The sequence below is a fragment of the Pithys albifrons genome, chromosome 1, assembly GCF_047495875.1.
Source record: "Pithys albifrons albifrons isolate INPA30051 chromosome 1, PitAlb_v1, whole genome shotgun sequence".
NCBI classification, from domain to species: Eukaryota; Metazoa; Chordata; class Aves; order Passeriformes; family Thamnophilidae; genus Pithys; species Pithys albifrons.
In genome coordinates, this window is record NC_092458.1 from 117544678 (window position 1) to 117562051 (window position 17374).

Here is a 17374-nt window from a genome sequence, read left to right on the forward strand (position 1 = left end):
ATTCAGGCTGATGAATTTTGTCTAGACTAATTAAGACCTGTAAGGATTTAAAGACTAAATTGATGAAGAATTACTTCACTTTTAGATGGCTCATTGTGTATGTACCTATTCAGTCTTTTTTGTAACCTGTTGGCTCCTGGGAAACACTCTATTTTTTTGACTCATGGATCAGGATAAGTTAAAAATTGCATCAAACACAGCAGTGATGGAATGGAATCCTGTGCCTCAGTGGGAGCAGCTAGGAGTTGAAACAGGCACTTGAAAGGCAAAGATGGTGACTGTCCTGGTATTAACAAAACAAACAGAAAGAAAACAAACCCAAGCAAAAAAAAATAAAAACCAACACCAAAAAATTCAATAATTTTTTTTAGGATCAAGAATACATGGGCTCAGAATTGAAGCCTTATGGTGCTACTTGCCCACCAGGCCTTGGTCTGAGAAAGCATTTCAGGAAGTACCTTATCGTGCCTGTGTTTTAACAGTGACCTTTCTCCTTTCCTAGGTGTTAAAATAATCACTCAGCAGGTGCAGCCCAGTAAAATCCTTCCCAAACCAGTTTCAGCGGCCTTGCCCAGCAGTAGCAATTCACCCCTTATGGTGGTTAGCAGTAATGGGACTGTCATGACAACTAAACTGGGCACCACTCCCACGGGTAAGTTCTGGCTGAGAAGGGAAGGGAGGGGAACCCAGACTGCAGGTGACCCAGCACAGTTCAGGAGGGCTCAAACCCACCTCTCCTCTGGGCAGGGAGCACAGCAGCACGTTCACAGTCCTGTTGGTACTCATTCTAGATCAGGGTCTTTGCTTTGAGGGCTCTTTTATTCCTCTCCCAATCTGTTGGAATTGGAAAAGCCCCACTGACTTTATTTTGAAGGAAGTTTTCTTTCAGCTGATACAGATACTTTGCACTTCTGTAGCACCTTATATTGCAAGACTTACACTGATATGACTCCAGCAGATAGGTCAGCATCATTCCTGTTTTACATACCTGGGCTTTAAAGGACAAGTGACTTGCTCATAGTCCTGCAGGGAATTTGTAAAAAGGCCAGCAAATTGAAATGCAAACTCCCAGTGTTGTTCTGGGCATCTAATTGTATTTGTGTTTCTGATTGATTAAAGATCAATAATAAAGACTGTTCAGACTGCAAACTTGTATGAGGAAAACTTGAAAGGAGCTTTATCCTGGTTTTCAGAAAACTCTTATTTCCTGATATTTTTAGTGTAGGTTGGGAATATTGGACTTCTAGAAATGTTAAGGCTGGAAAAGCCTTGTAAGACCCTTGAGCCTGACCCTTAACCCAACACCACTGTATTCACCACTGAACTGTTCCCAGGGGCCATATCCACATGCTTTTGGAGCAGTTCAAGGGTGGGCATTCCAGCACTTTCCTGGGCAGCCTCTGCCAATGCCTGACCACCCTTTCCACGAGCAGTTTTTTCATGGTATCCAACCTGAGCCTCCCCTGTGCAACTTGAGGCCATCTCCTTTTGTCCTCAGCATAAACTAATGGTTAATGTTCTTGTTATGAGTTTTGAAGTACCTCACTGATACATTCTTAAATTAATTGTAAAAATAGCAGATTTGCAGTTTATTGAGTTGGTAAAACATGTATTGTGCTCTCTTGGGTGGGAACATGTGTCTTGTTATAACAAACTGTCTTGCTCTGGGATCTTTAAGTGCACTGTCTGCAGCAGCACAAGCAGAATGGAATCAGAGTGTGACAAACATACAGGCAGAATCTAAACATCTATTGAGAACTGCAATCTTAGGCACAAGGACATAAAATAAGGCAGTCATGTAACATTTGTAAATGCTTCAGAAGACCATGATGTTAATATAAAGTTGGTGTAAAAAAGTACCAGAGGAATTGTAGAGGGTGGTAATAGACTGCAGGATGGGCTCTCTGAATAAATCTGATGCTTTTCTCCTAAACTGAGTAACTTTTCCACACATACTGTAGAGGATGATGCTCTAACAGTGCCGCTTGTTCTCCCCTGTCTCCCAGGAACTCAGGCGACGTACACGCGGCCCACGGTGAGCCCCTCGCTGGGGGCTCGGGTGGCTGCAGCCCCAGGGGCTGCCACCTACGTCAAAACCACCAGTGGCAGCATCATCACCGTGGTGCCCAAGTCCCTGGCCACACTGGGAGGCAAGATCATCAGCAGCAACATTGTCTCTGGTAGGCACATGAGTCCTTTGGTGTTCAGACTTACTGCAAAAGTAGCTTTAGGCTTGTTCTAATTGTTCAGTGTGTTCCATGCTGAAATAATTATTATGCACTTATACTGAAGAATTCAGAACAATAGCTGAGCATGAAAAGGATGAACAAACTTCTAAACTTAACTTTTAAGGACTGGCTGTAAAACAGCAACGTGTGTTTCCCTGCTTACAATCCACTACTCATCACTTAGACTGCAACAGTGCAAGGCCAGAAAGAGCTGATGCTTCTCTTGACTGGAGATACATCCTTGGTAGGTTCTCCTACAGAATGTCTGTGCAAGGAGAACCTTGAGCTGAGTGTTACTGATGTCCTTATCCCACGCTGACTCCAGCCTTTGAACAGTTCCATGTTATCCTGAGAGGGCTGACTTGGTCTGCTCTGGAATGTGTGAGAAGGGACTGCCTGTCCCAACACAGAATACATTCTGTGCCCCTGGGCAAACCTGCTTTTACTGCAAGGGAAAGACTGGGCATCTGATCCTAACATGATGAGTTGGGTGGCATGAATTCCCATTCCAGATGCTGCTGGGGTTTTGTTGTCAGATTTAAATACAGTGATTCCTCTGTAGCTCCCCAACTTCCATGCTGAAAGGGAATACACAGAATGGGATAAACTGCACATTATTTCTTTTCCCACAAAAATTTAGGAACTACAACCAAAATCACTACAATTCCAATGACATCCAAACCCAACGTGATTGTTGTGCAAAAAACCACTGGGAAAGGAACTACAATCCAGGGGCTGCCAGGCAAGAATGTTGTCACGACGCTGTTGAATGCTGGGGTAAGTGAGAGGCTCAGGTGTCCCCCCCAGGTGAGGGCTGTGTGGTGGCTGCTGCATTCCTTCTGCTGAAGGCTCTCTGGAAAGCAAACTCTGCATGAGCTCCTTAACAGATCCAGCATGCCGTGATGTCAGGGGGTTTGGAGAGCCACTCTGGGTCACAGGGTGTGATTCTGTGCTGCAGCAAACTGGGAATGTTTGCAAAGGTGAAGGAAAACAGAAATTTTGCCTTTTTCCTTGGTTAATGATTTTGTAATCCTGGAGTGATTAAGTAGATGAAAATGACTGGAATCTTACCCTGTTTGTGCTCTAGTGAGAACCAGGGTCTTGTGTTTATAAACTTGCCTCTCCAACTGTTTGCATTAAAGGGCAGAAATAAACTGTCCCTTCAGGGGACCCACCTCTCAGTGTCTGTGGTGTGTAACACTGTCCCATCCTGTACCTCAGCACTGCACAGTGCTGAGTTGGTTTTTGGATAACCTGACGTGTCCTAACAATAAATTCCACTTTCCAGCATCACCTGAGTTCACCTCTAAGTACTAGTAAATAAAAGTGCTGAATGGTCCTACATAGAACTGTGAGATTTAGTGTATTAGTCATGTAACATTCGAAAGGCTGCTTGAGTAGCAGAACTACAGAAGGGTTTTTCTAAACCTTGTAGAATATTTTATTTTTCTTTTAGATTTTGAACTTTCCTAGTTTTCAAAATTAAAGGTGTGTTTTCAGACAAGTGGAAATACTATTTTGTTACAGAGTAGGAGCTACCAGAAGGGGAGGATGTTTCTGAAACAAGTATGTTTTGGGGGATTGATTTCCAGCTATTTGATGGATATTGGTAGGAATATTGGGAGAAGTGGCAACTAATGTTGTTACACATTTGGTTTTTCACTCTGCAGAGCTTAAAAAAAAGCCTATTCAATGTGTTTGCTCTTCTTAAGCCATCAGGAGTCTACTCATATGCCAGCACTATTCCATAGCCAGATGATGCTGTGGAGCAGCTGTGAATCTGCATTTTTTCATGAAGTGAACTTTTAGTTTGAAAAGAGCCATACATAATTAATGTCTTGGTCCTGAGGATAATACAGAAATCTACATTTGAATAATTTCTCAGTTCAAGTTTTGCAGATGTCTTGCAAAGTTATTTAGAGGTTTTAAAAAAATGTGTGTGAAAGATTTGAGGAAAGTTCCAACTTCTGTAAACTCTTTGAAGCAACTTCAAAAAACTTCTCAGTGTCTTTTAGAGACTTCTTTTTATTCACACCTTCAGAGCTGTTCAAAAGGTAAAGTGATGGAAAAGGGAATTTTGGTAGCCTTTTCCATTCAGAGCTGTAGGTTCTTTTGTTGTATTCTTCTGATGTTCTGTCTCAAGTAAGTCCAGTTGCAGCAGGTTTATTTCATGGTACACACTCACCTGTAACTGTGTTGTTTTTTTTCGAGAAGTGGGTCTCACTGAACAATTTCCTTAAGTTAACCTGTAAACTTTGACTTCTCTACAGGGGGAGAAAACTATTCAGGCAGTGCCAGCAGGAGCAAAACCTGCTATCATCACTGCCACAAGACCCATCACAAAAATGATTGTTACTCAGCCCAAAGGAATAGGGTCCACGGTCCAGCCAGCCACCAAAATCATCCCAACTAAAATTGTTTATGGGCAGCAAGGGAAAACGCAGGTACAGTGAGGACCCATTTCTGTCTTGGAATGTACCCCTCCATTGTAATGGGAAGTAAACCATTTTTCACTGTGTTACATCATTTGTTGCAGGATTGATACATGTCTGTGGGGAACGAGACTCAGGGGTGTGATGAGGTGGCCTTGACTCTGGTTTCTCAGGGCAATGTTTGCATTTTTTATCACTTTCTGGAGGCCTGGAGCAATCCAAAGGGATTTCCTAAGCTTTTCCATAGCTGAAAGTGTCCTGTCATGGCTCTAGGTGCCTGTTTAAGTCTTGCAGATAATGATTAGATCATGAGCAGCAAAGATGCACAGTCTGGGCATAGGTCATCCATCAAATCTGAGGTTTATTGAAGTTTATTTTTTGCTCCGTGTGTGTTCAGGTTATCCCCCAGCCTCCTGTGGTTGGTGGGGCTGAATGCAGAGGATCTGGCTCATTTCTGGGTGCTTTCATTTCAGCTTTTTCTCTGGCTGCACTGAATATTTAAAAGAACTAAACTTTTATCAGATGTAACATGCTGTGTCTCTCGACTGTTCAGGACTGTACTTATGGTGGAGGTGCTTGTCCTTGTCAATGCAGTGCATGTCCCAGCTCACTTGTGTAGCTTTCTCTTATCACACCAGAGTTGCATCTAGTCCTGAAAAGTGACTTTTAGTGGTTTATTGTGTTAAGATTTTGAATTACATTCTTGTGCATTGCCATGTGCTTGGGCTTTGTGGTTTAATGATCAGTTGCTGAATGCAAAGGTAGACTTTGAACTGAGATGGGTGTTGTGCAGGTGCTGCTCACAGTCTGTGAGTGGCACCCTGTGCTCTGATTGCTCCACTGTCTTCTGGAGGGCTCTCACTGTACACAAACTGTGTCTGCCTGCTCAGGTGCTCATCAAGCCCAAGCCCGTGACGTTCCAGGCCACGGTCGTGAGTGAGCAGACGAGGCAGCTGGTGACAGAGACACTGCAGCAGGCATCCAGGGTGGCAGAGCCAGGGACACCAGCCCTGCCAGAGGTCAAGGAGGAGCCACAGACCTACACCGACAGCAGCTCCTCATCCACAGAGTCCTCCCAGAGCTCCCAAGGTGTGTTGGTGGCACAGCAAACCCCAGGGGCCTGTCCCCAGGCAGCCCAGGGGTCACATAACTCAGTGGCCCCTTTCAGCAGATTTTCACCCAGTCTGTTACAGCAAAGTGCACTGTTCCCTTATTTACCCTTTCTTTTGAGCTACTTGCTGTGCACTTCCAGGTCTCCCAAAAACAGAGACTGATTCCTTGCTGGGTTCCAGCTTGTCTCAAGGGCCCCTGTTCCCTGTGTGTGGGAATCTGCCAGAGGCAGGTGGGGTGGCAGGTTTGGGGGTTATTTGGGCATCCTTGCCCTGCCACTGCCATTCCTGGGTGTGTGGCAGCACCTCTGCTGCATGGCTGGGAGCTGCCAGGGCACAGCACAGATTATTCTGGCCCTTTTCTAGGATGTGCATGTGCACCAGGACATGTATCAGACAGTCCTGTGGGAATGTGCCATGGCTTCAGGCCAGGACAGCTCAGTGTGGAAGAGCAGCACAAATAACAGGGCACAGACAGCACCCAGCCATTGGTTGGGTGACCACAGAGTGTGTCACTGCAGCAAATGTCTCAGTCAAACCTTCGTTCCTCTTCTCTGTAATTCTGTAACTGTTACTCTATGCTGCCATTTTAAGTAAGTTTTAAAAAGTTTCCACAATTTAAACAACTTACCAAAATTGAGAAGCCATTAATTCAGAATGCTGAATACATGTTGATCACTGAAACTGCTAAAACCTTGTGAAAAAACAGTTCCATCCAAGGCAAATTCAACACACAAAGAAACCTGCTGACCTTTGATTTTCCAAACAAAATCTTTTTACAAAAAACTAAGATACAGGACTTTTTTTTTTCTAAATTCTTCGTAACATCAGCAGTGTTTATTTCAAGAGTCAATTGTAATAAACTCCAGTGTTTCAGAATCAGAGTGTGCACCCTTGGCAGCAATCAAAACTCTAATGAATGACTTGGCATAATTTTGAACTATAGCCTTGCTTTAAAGCAAGGAATTGGATAAGAGGTCTCCAACCCAAAATGATTCTGTGATGACTTGAACTGGCACAGGTTGGACAGAGCAGCTGTGGCTGCCCCATCCCTGGGAGTGTCCAAGGCCAGGTTGGAGCAACCTGGGACAGTGGGAGGTGTCCCTGCCCATAGCAGGGGATGATGGCCCTGGATGGGCTTTGAGGTCCCTTCCAGCTCAAACCATTCAGTGATTCTGTGATGTGCCTTTGCTCTTCTGCAAACAGATTCCCAGCCTGTGGTCCATGTGATTGCTTCAAGAAGTCAGGATTGGTCAGAACATGAAATTGCTGTGGACACAAGCCCTACAATAATTTACCAGGATGTATCCAGTGAATCTCAGTCTGCTACTTCCACAATAAAAGCTTTGCTGGAACTTCAGCAGACAACAGGTCTGAATACCCATGAGATTATTATCTAGAATAACTGCAAAGGTTATTTTTGCTTATGCAGTCCTTTGTAATGAGTTTTGTAATTGAAAGCACCCATCTTGAATCAGCTTGATTCCTCTCTTCTTGTCCTCTATCAGTTTGTTTGCATCTATTCTACAGTGTTCATTATGTGTTTCATGAACCTGGTGCATTTGTACTGGAGGTTTCTGTTATTGTGGAGGTTTGTGTGTGGGAGGTTGATGGAATGTTTCTTCTGCCAAGCAGTGAAGGAGAAGCTGGAGTCAAAGCCCAGGCAGCCCACCATTGACCTGAGCCAGATGGCTGTGCCCATCCAGATGACTCAGGAGAAGAGGCATTCCCCGGAGAGCCCCTCCATTGCTGTTGTGGAGTCGGAGTTGGTGGCTGAATACATCACCACTGGTGAGTGTGGGACTCAGGCACTGGGAGGGGGAGTTGCACCTGAAGTCTCAGGACTTCATTTTGAGGGTTCCTTACAATAGGTTTCACTTTAGTGTTTTTACTGTAATTTTCTGTAGAGGAAATGAGTCTCTTCTTCCACTCTTGAGACCCTGTGCAGGGGACAGAGGTGGCATCTGCTCTGCTGGGGCATCAGGGAACGTGTTCCTGACTGAAACAAAGAGCGGTTGCTTCCTGAACTGTATCCTGGTTTTTGTACATATTGAGAGGAGTCAAACCTTGAGTTAGTTAAAACCCATTTAATCCTGAGTTAAAGCCAGGTGTGCGTTTAGCCTGCTAATGTGGTCCCCTGTTCCTCCATTTGCCAGAAAGCTTTGAACTGATAAATTTGCACTTTAAAAGTAAATAAATAATTCAAATTCTGGTTGGAATTCAGTGCTTCACTTTTTAAACTCTTGACTCCTCCTGTCTGGACATCCCTGTTCTGTAGGTCCTTCTCTCCCTGTCTCTCTGATGCTCCCTCCTATCCCAGAACATCAGGTGTGAGCCACTTCATGAAGGGATCAAATTACCTATTGTCCATTTTAGTTTAAGTCCACACTGTTGGGCTCCCTACTTTCTTTGGAAAATTAAAGTAAAAACCTGTTGAAAATCCATATTGGAAAGAGGAATAAAACTTAATTGTGTTAAATTGTTTAGGTACATCTCTGTAACTTCAGTGGGTTTAGTGCTAAGTGTCTCATCTGATATTTACATTTTGCTCTGTACCTCCTCCCTCACTTCCATCCCTGTGTGGCCTAAATTTGTGTGAAACTGGAGCTGGGGAGAATGTTATTGTTACCCTTTGAAATAACACTTACTGTATCTGCCTCAATTCTGAATGTTTGAGTCATGCTTCCTCAGATCTCTTTTAAAACAAGCTCCAAAGCACAACAAATAAAGGGATCTCCAATTACCAAGCAGTTTTCTTCACTGGCACAGTTCCTGTGCATTGAGCTGCTGGCCAAGGTTCCGCTTTCTGATGGGTCTTGCTGTGAGAGTTGATGCAAAATAGGGCCTTTTGCAGGAGGATGGGAAATTACAGTATTTGTCCTTTGCTGCTGCTTAGAAGCCATACAAAGTACAAAAGCCTAAAATGTCCTGGAGATGTGGTTACTGTTTGAAGTCCTGGGAGTTTTGTAAACACTGATCTGAAATCTGGGAGTTACCAGAGGAGTGCAGGCAGCTTGGGCTGAGTGGCAGCAGGTCCTGCTGCAGCACAAACCTGGTTTTTTGCTCTGGGATTTTATGTGTCCCTTCCCCCCAGTTTCTGTGAGCTCTGCCAGGGAATGCAGGTAATGAGTGTTTCTCTTTTTATCTTGTGCTTCTCTGGGTTTATAAGAAACTCATGTAGCTGCATTTTCTGCTAAAATTCAGTAGTAAGACAGTGAAGAGCCTGCAGTGTGGTGTGAGCTGCCCTGCTGCCCTGGCTCAAAGCAGTGTCACCCTGGGGTGGCTGTGGGAGCTGGAGTTGGGGTGTGCCCCCCTCTGAGGGGAAGGGACCAGGGCACACCTCTCAGTATCTCATTTCTTGTCTCTCTGCAGACTCAGGAAGACAACACTGTATTGGTTCCCATTCGGAAGAATATCTGCACAACCATATAGGTCAGAAACTTTGGTTTTAAGTTAAGTTTTCAATTGTGTAGAAACTGTTGGGGAAGATATCCAGGATGAGTCTGGCACAGCATGCAGACTGGTATTGATGTAATCCAGCTCCTGTCTTGGAGTGAGAAAGTAGAATTGCCATATTAATTCAAAATATGACCTTGCTTTTAACATTCAGGAAGGTCACTAGAAACTTTAAGTTATGTTATAACTGAATTTAAACTTTGCTTGCTCTCCTTCAGTTATTAAATATTTTGTAACTAAGAAATTATTAAAGCAAATATTTGCATATTAATATGGACAGGTATAAAGCAATTTGGATTCATATCTTATCAGTGACTGCAATATAGAGTGGTTTGGTTTGGTTTTTGCTCAGCAGCGCATGGTTTTTCTGTTGACCCACTAGTTAATTACAGACCCATCACCATAGCTCTGTAACTCATGCTGGATCTGTTCTCAAAAGTGGCACAGACCCATGACAAGGTCTCCGTTGTTGGATCTATCATTTCTGATCAGCCTCACTTGCTTTCATTATACCTAAACATTTTCTGTGTGCTAATCCTCCACATTTGGCCTGTGCTCTGGAGAGTCTTTTGTGCAGCTTTTCAGTGGTAGAAATTCAGTGAGCAAGGCTTGCTGTTCTTAATTGCAGTCAGTTGTGGAGCTGCTTTAACAGTGCACAGGGGTGGCACTGCCCTCTCTCTCACAGGGAGCTGGGCAGGGGTGGCACTGAGCTCTCACAGGGAGCTGGGCAGGGGTGGCACTGCCCTCTCTCCTGCCGTGGGCTGGCAGGAGTGGCACTGCCCTCTCTCCTGCAGTGGGCTGGCAGGAGTGGCACTGCCCTCTCTCCTGCAGTGGGCTGGCAGGGTGGCACTGCCCTCTCTCCTGCCGTGGGCTGGCAGGGCTGGCACTGCCCTCTCTCCTGCCGTGGGCTGGCACTGCCCTCTCTCCTGCCGTGGGCTGGCAGGAGTGGCACTGCCCTCTCTCCTGCCGTGGGCTGGCAGGAGTGGCACTGCCCTCTCTCCTGCCGTGGGCTGGCAGGAGTGGCACTGCCCTCTCTCTTGCAGTGGGCCATCGGGCGCCGGCGCCACCGCGGGCACTGCTGCAACATGTGGCACAGGCACAGACAGCGACGCAGACCTCGGTGGTGGTGAAGTCCATCCCCGCCTCCTCCACGGGCACCATCACCCAGATCATGCAGCAGGTTGGACCCTTTCCTCTCCCAGCAGTCACAAACAGCAGGAGGTTCTGTAAATCGGGTGGGAGCAGGGCTTGTCCTGAAGGAATGTCATGTTGCTGCTGCTGAAAATGTTCCGTGTATGGGCAAACTAATAATTGGAATATTACCTTGGTGGCCTTAAGTCGAAGGAGGGCAGGTTTAGATTAGATATTAGGAAGACGTTTCTTTACTATAAGTGTGGGCAGGCCCTAGCACAGGGTGCCCAGAGAAGCTTCTCTGATTCAGAAAGTCTAATCATGTTTAGATCAGCACCATGAGGATCCCAAACACTTCAAATAAACAGTGCAGCTTGTGGTGAAATCCCACTGAAGCCGCTGCAGTGGCTTTGATCAAGACAAGCTCAGCTCTGCTTTGAGTTCTGGGCACTTTGGCTGTGCTCCAGTCAGCTCCAAAGCCCTGGCTGGGAATGGGTGTCCTTGGCTGTTGGGGGAGCTGCCTCACCTTGCTGAGGCCATTTGTCAGTGCCTTTACACTCTGGTGTGCACAGCATAGGACTGTAAGTCGCTCACCACTCAGTCCCTTAGAAAATCAGATGTTTGTGTGATGCCCAAGAGAAATTGCAATACAGTTTTGAGAAAGGAAGGGAAAGGAGGACCTCTGCTGATACAGGGGTAGGCTGTAGGTGTGTGGGGACCTGCAGAGGAAATCATGGAGAAGACAACTAGGCTTTCAAGAGGCAGAATGAAAACTGTGCAGAGAGACTCCAGCTGTCATATGGAGCAACCAGTTCAGCCCCCCACTGCTCCCTGCTGCTTCATATCCAGCTGCCAGGCAACCCTGGGGGGCTTTGAACCTCAGTCTGACTCAAGTGAGGGCTACGAAATCCCCCTGAGGACTAGTTAGGCAGTTACTGTTCCCAGTAGAGATGTATCACAGGTCAACATGATGGCTGTTTCTTGCTTATGTACTGTGGAATCTCCATGTAAGAGTATCTTTTTGTACATGAATTGGGAGTCTGTAATGGTAACTTAAAGTAGTCCATTTAAAACACTAAAAACTATTTCCAGATTGTGTGTTCCTATATTTCTCTTCACTAACATGCTCTAATCTCTTCTTCCTAAGGCCTTAAGCAGTCACACGGCGTTTACGAAACACAGTGAACAGCTTGGAACTGAGGAGGGAGAGGTGGAAGAGATGGACACCTTGGATCCTCAGACTGGCCTGTTCTACAAATCTGCCCTGACACAATCACAGGCACAAAAGCAGCAAAAACTGAGTCAGCCACAGCTGGAACAGACTCAAGTGCAAGTGAAAACCCTGCAGTGTTTCCAGACCAAGCAGAAGCAGACAATCCACCTGCAGGCCGACCAGATCCAGCACAAACTCCCCCAAATGCCCCAGCTCTCCATCAGGCATCAAAAGCTACCCCCCCTGCAGCAGGAGCAAGCACAGAGCAAGCCAGAGGCACAGCACCCCCCCCAGCACACGGTGGCCAAAGAGAGGCAGCTCCCCACGTTAGTGGCACAGCCACAGCAGACTGTAGTGCAGGTGCTGGCAGTCAAAACCACGCAGCAGCTGCCCAAGCTGCAACAGGCACCAACGGCACAAAAGCTCTACGTGCAGCCCCAGCCCCCCCCGAGCCCAGGGCAGCTCCCTGCCTCTTCAGAGAAGCAGCCAGCGAGCCAGGTAACGGAATACTGAGAGCATGCACCCCTGCTGGGCAGGCACAGCACCCAGCCAGCCCCGGGGGCAGCAGGGCTTGGGCCTGGCACCACACGACTCCTCATTCCACTGCTGTTCCTTGTCAGCAGGTTGGCACTAGCAGAGTGAAGCACATCTTAGAGGGGAAAGATCCATAGATCTCACAAACGTGTTTTGTTGGACAGTTCTTACTAATTTAAGCCACCTCTGGTGCATGGAATTTGTCCCTAGTTACTTTCTTTTAATTTGTAGGCATGACACGTTATTAATTTCCATTCCCATAACACTTTTTATTTCTCTGGAAAGAAGGGTGGACACACTGCAGTTTCCTAAGGCCCTCCATTGTTCCTCTTCCTTTGTAGTTTGCATCTTCCTGAAGTTACATGGCTTTCATGTACAGGAGTAATTTGATTTTCCTTGGGAGGGAAAAATGTAAAGACTGAGGAACATGGAAAAAAAATGTATTTTAACTAACTCCAGAAAGGTACAATTTTTTTTTCCCCTTTCAGGAATACATGTGAAAACTAGAGGCTTTAGCAGACATTTCATGGGGCTGTCAGTCCCCAAGGAAAATGAGGCTGCTGTGGTATTTATACTGCTACAAACCTTATCCAGCAGCCAAAAAGCTGATTTTCCCCAGGCTTCAATTAACTGTTGCCCCATCATTGCTAATTCCTTTGTTAAAACACTGAGTTTCAACTGTCTTCCTAATAGCAAGTATGTTGTTTGTGCCATTCTGTCCTTGGAAGTACTGATTAGGTTTTCAAGTAAAGAAAGATTAACTGTGATATGCACAACAAAAATTTGATTTTCAGGTGCACCATCCAAGTGTAACGCAAGGATGCCGCGTTACAGATAACCTGTGAGGGGCGCCAGCCCCCGCGGTTGCAGAGGTGGCAGGTGGCAGTGGTGTGCCCCAGGGGCACTGCTGGTTACCAGCCTGTTTCCCACGCAGGCACCCCCGGAGGCAGCAGTAGCAGACATTTTGAGAGTGTCTCTGGTGGAAGCAAACATAGAGCAGACGGTAGTGGAGCCCCCAGACACGGCCACTAGCAAGGTGTGTAGTGAAGCAGAGCCGTCACCTTGTCCCCAGGTGCCGCGGGCGGCTGCACTGGGCACGCCGGCCCCCTGCGCGCCCCAGCCCCGGGCAGAGCCCAGCCCAGCCCCTGCCGCTGCCCCTGCGGGCACAGAGAAGAGGCCCGAGGCACAGGGAGCGCTTCCAGCAAGCCAGTTCCTGCACATCCAGAACCTTGCACAGAAGAAAGCTGAGGAGAGCCCCTCAGAAATCGTTGTCCAGGTAAGAGAAGGGCAGAGCAAACCCCTGTCTGTGTGGGGGTAGCCACTGAACGGTGGTGGCGTATTTTGGGGTGTACTCCTCAGTTTGGGGGTCCCTTTCTGCTTCACACTTGTAATGGATTGCTGCTTCAAAGGGTTTCATTGTTCATACCTGGAGCTGGAGTCTCTCCAGCAGTTTGTCATCCACTGTGTCCTCACAGCATCTTCCTCTCTTCTGTTAAACAACCAAACTCATCTCATGTTACAAAGTACTTCCATTTGAAATGCTTAAAAATGTCACCTTCCATACCTAGTATGGAACTATATTCTAGAATCTTCTGTAATATCTGTCAGTGTCACCTCTGGGTATAAAATTAGTACAAAAATGGCATAGTGGAGTTTTACTTACTAGGAAAGTTTAACAAATAAGGTGTGAGTTCAACAGAAAGCTTTTTAACTTCTCTTAGGACCAGACTTACCACTGGTCTGAATGGCTTGAGTTATTGCCTGACTGATGTTTGATATTTTCATTGACTCTGCTGTCCTAAATATGATGTTTTATGTTGTAATAAGTCGTCAGAATGTCAACTGAGGAAGTATTGAAGTGTTCTGAGTGGTATGACATGGATATAAATAACAGTTGGCATGGTCTGTGTTCACACAAATGATAGAGGGGATTGAAATGGTTCTGTTTATCAGATTTATGTTACAGTGCAAATGCTTCTGATGTGGAAAACAATTTGTGTTTCAAATTTGAGGTTTCAAAATGTCATGCTACTTGGTAAAGTTTTCCCTGGGACTGACTTCTCTTTTGTAGGAATCATCATTTGTGTACTCACTTTTAGTCTTCCTTTCCCTAAATAGACAGAGGTAGATTTCTGTTTTACTTCAGACCTGTATATTTTGAGAACCTGTTTATCCTTGTGGCATTCTGTGAGCTGTTCAAAAGTCAAATACTGCCCAGAATTTCAGTTGTAAAAGTTGTAGATTTTGCTTCTAGAACCTGTGAAAGTATAAACAGAAATAAAATGCTTAGATATAAATAATAACAGTAGCTTAGAAATAAATAGCTGTTGTGTTTCCAGAGCCTCTGTGCTGCTTCAGGGCTGGAGTCTGTATTGAATGGTGTATAAAAACTATAGTTAGTCCTCCCAGAGTGCCTGGGCAATGCTCACCTGGCATTCCTAGGGCTGTCTTGTGCAGGAGTTGGGCTCTGATCCTTGTGAGCTGCTTCTAACCCAGAATATTCTCATGTCAGAATGTCTTGTCTGAAAAAGATAAAGCTGAAGGAAATACTCTCTCTGCTTTGGGCTTGGGGAGTGGTGGATGGTGGGCATTGGTTTTGCTGTCACCTTTAGGGAAGGTCACAGGCCAGGGTCGGTGCCTGAAGAGGAAGATCATTCAAATCTGGCCTTTCTCAACTCAGGGAAAGGGTCTGTGAGGCCTTAGCTGGGGGAGCTGCCCCTGGAACCCAAATACCCTTTGCCACAAGCTCCTGTGCTCGTGCAGGTGCCTTCACCTGTCCAGGCTGTTTGGTAAACTTGGGTGTTCTCTTTCTTGCAGACTCTCCCTCACTATTCCATCCCCTGTCACTCCAGCTCCAATGTGGTGGTGGAACCCAGCGGGCTCCTGGAGCTCAACAACTTCACCAGCCAGCGCCTGGATGAGGAGGACACGGCGCTGGAGCAGGACGGGGACAGCGGCCCCGAGGATGGCCCTGAGCCCAGCCCCTCCCGCAGCTCTGCCGAGCAGCCCTGAGGAGCTGGGGCCCTGCAGTGCCCTTGGGCTGTCCTGGGGTTCTGAGTGTCCAGGATGCCCCTAAACTGGGTGTCCTCGAGCACTTTGCCTGGTGGAGCTGTTCCCTGGCCTTGCAGCTTCCATGTGTTTAACAGGACAGGGCTGCAACAGCTGCAGCTTCAAATGGTTTCCAAAAAACACAGAGAGAGAAGAAAATATGTATTTCCCAAGATTTAGTAAACCTGTGACAGTGGAATGTCCTCCTGCCAAACAACCAACCTGCAGAAATCCTCCAGCTCGTGCTGTGGAAGGCCCTGCCCAGACACAGAAACAGCTCTCACTGAAAAGGGATTGTTCCTTTCTGTGTCTTTTGTTGAGCAAAACACCACCCAGAGAAAAAGACAAACATTTAATAAATATTTGTATTTTCAAATAGCATCTGAGAGAAAAAGTGTCTCTGACAGTGCTGGAAAAGCCCCAGGAATTTTGGAATTGGTCAACTTTCTTGCACTCGTGCTCACTTAGAAGAATTTTTTTTTTCATAAGCCTAAAAATATATTTTTTTTTAATTCTTGTTCGTGAATGTTTGGAAGTAAGCAAAATCACTCACTGGTAGCAAAGTTGATTTGCTAGTGGATTTTGTTTTCATCCTTTACAAGAAGTAGGGTGATGGAATAGGAGGCATCTCTTTGTGCCATAAGTGCACAAAATGCTCATCCACTCAAGCTTCAATTATTTATTTAAGTGAGGCCAAGTTGTTGAAGAAGTTCCTGTGAAACAGGCAGTTTTGTTAATTCTGATATAAAGTGGGGAGGGGAGGGGGAGTGTCTTTTGCTATAAATCAGTTTTTCAAAACTGGGAATAAGTGGTTCAACATTTCCAAGTTGAACTTGGGAACTCAGATGTGATGTAAGGCTTTTGAAACTCTGTCTTTTACTGTTACATGCTGGTGTTGAAGTTGACCACTTGGGGAGTTTGAAAGCTTAAATGGGCAGACAGTGGTGGGTGTCCAAAATGAGCCTTTTGCCTTGGCTTGTTCAAGCAATACTTGGGGTTTTGTGATAGTTACAGGTCACAGACAGAGGTTTGGGTTCAGATGGGACAAAATGGGACAAAACTGGGTTCAGATGGGACAAAACCAGTTTTAATACATTCTGGTAATTGAGACTTTTTTCCAAATGTGTATAAACCCACGTTTTTAACTGTTTTGTATAGATTGCATTATAAATAACGAAGCATTTTATGACTTTGCCATATCATTTAACTGTATATACATCTCTAAGCCCAACTGCCCATGGTTTGGTGCTCAGTACTACTGTAAGTAGATCTCATCCAAAGTCTAATACAGCTCTTTGCCTCAGTCTTTTTCTTTTTTTAAAGCTGTGATTTTACTGTTGATATTGTAGTTAAGGTTAAATTCCAACTGGAGTAACTCAAACTAAAAAAATACAAACCCTGAAACCCATTTATCTCACTTGTCCTGAGTATCCACCTGTGTTAGAACTCGCAGTAACCCCTAGATGGGGCTCTTGGTTTTCATCTAACTTCAGTTATCTTTATGTCGCTGTGACTTTCATATACTTTTTTTTTCATTCTGTTTTCTTTTTCCATCAGCGTTACTTCCTAAGTAATATAGTTTATTATGGTGGAGAAGTGTCTTGACAAATTCAACATGAAAATACTGGAATAATGGGTTATGGAGCTAATTATTTTTGTGTTACCTTGATGTTGCAGTAGGAGTTGGTTTGGTTTCTCTGTGCAGAAATGGGCTGTAGTTTTCCATACCCAGCTGTGAGAAAGCCAAGGGGGGTGAGACACACAGTTCTGGCTTGGATCAGGTTGTCACTGTTACCTGGGCTCTTGCAGTGCTTTGAGTGTCCCTGACAAATCAAGGGCTGGAAGGCCATGAAAGTGTGAGAGAGAGAAGAGTTTTCTGAAGTGCTTGTGCCCAAGAACGTTCCTTACATCATCAGTTTAGTGCTAGTGAAGGTGTGTGCTCTCCCCAGACAAAATGGATACAAGAAATGGCCTGAGCTGAATTAACCCCTGATGCACTCACTGTGTGTTGAGTTCTGGTCCAGTGTGTTCTGTGGTTTCTGTCAGGCTTTGCCTCCCTCCTTGGTGACTGAAGCACAGACAGGAGCAGCTGCAGTGACCTGTTTGGCAGCCCCTTGCAGGCAGCAGGTCTGTTAAACACTTGGAGCTGCTTGTGTTGCTGGGAGCAGTGACTGGGGTTGGGCTGGAGTCCTGCTGGCGTGTCTGGGGCTGGTGGCACAAGTT

General features: G+C 45.8%; 1 protein-coding gene across 4 annotated transcripts in view; it reads left to right on the top strand.

Annotated features, from left to right (window-relative positions):
* Nucleotides 1-16559, top strand: part of EMSY (EMSY transcriptional repressor, BRCA2 interacting) — a 36840-nt gene extending 20281 nt beyond the window's left edge. For all 4 annotated transcript variants that reach the window (XM_071565021.1, XM_071565029.1, XM_071565037.1 and 1 more), the window contains 12 exons: nucleotides 503-652; nucleotides 2007-2180; nucleotides 2869-3005; nucleotides 4499-4672; nucleotides 5551-5749; nucleotides 6976-7140; nucleotides 7405-7560; nucleotides 9142-9201; nucleotides 10269-10405; nucleotides 11504-12067; nucleotides 13038-13379; nucleotides 14921-16559. In XM_071565021.1, the coding sequence (XP_071421122.1) occupies nucleotides 503-652; nucleotides 2007-2180; nucleotides 2869-3005; nucleotides 4499-4672; nucleotides 5551-5749; nucleotides 6976-7140; nucleotides 7405-7560; nucleotides 9142-9201; nucleotides 10269-10405; nucleotides 11504-12067; nucleotides 13038-13379; nucleotides 14921-15115 (2453 nt within the window). In that variant the 3' untranslated portion in view covers nucleotides 15116-16559. The remainder of the gene's footprint in view (nucleotides 1-502; nucleotides 653-2006; nucleotides 2181-2868; nucleotides 3006-4498; nucleotides 4673-5550; nucleotides 5750-6975; nucleotides 7141-7404; nucleotides 7561-9141; nucleotides 9202-10268; nucleotides 10406-11503; nucleotides 12068-13037; nucleotides 13380-14920) is intronic.
* The last annotated feature ends 815 nt before the right edge of the window (nucleotides 16560-17374 follow it).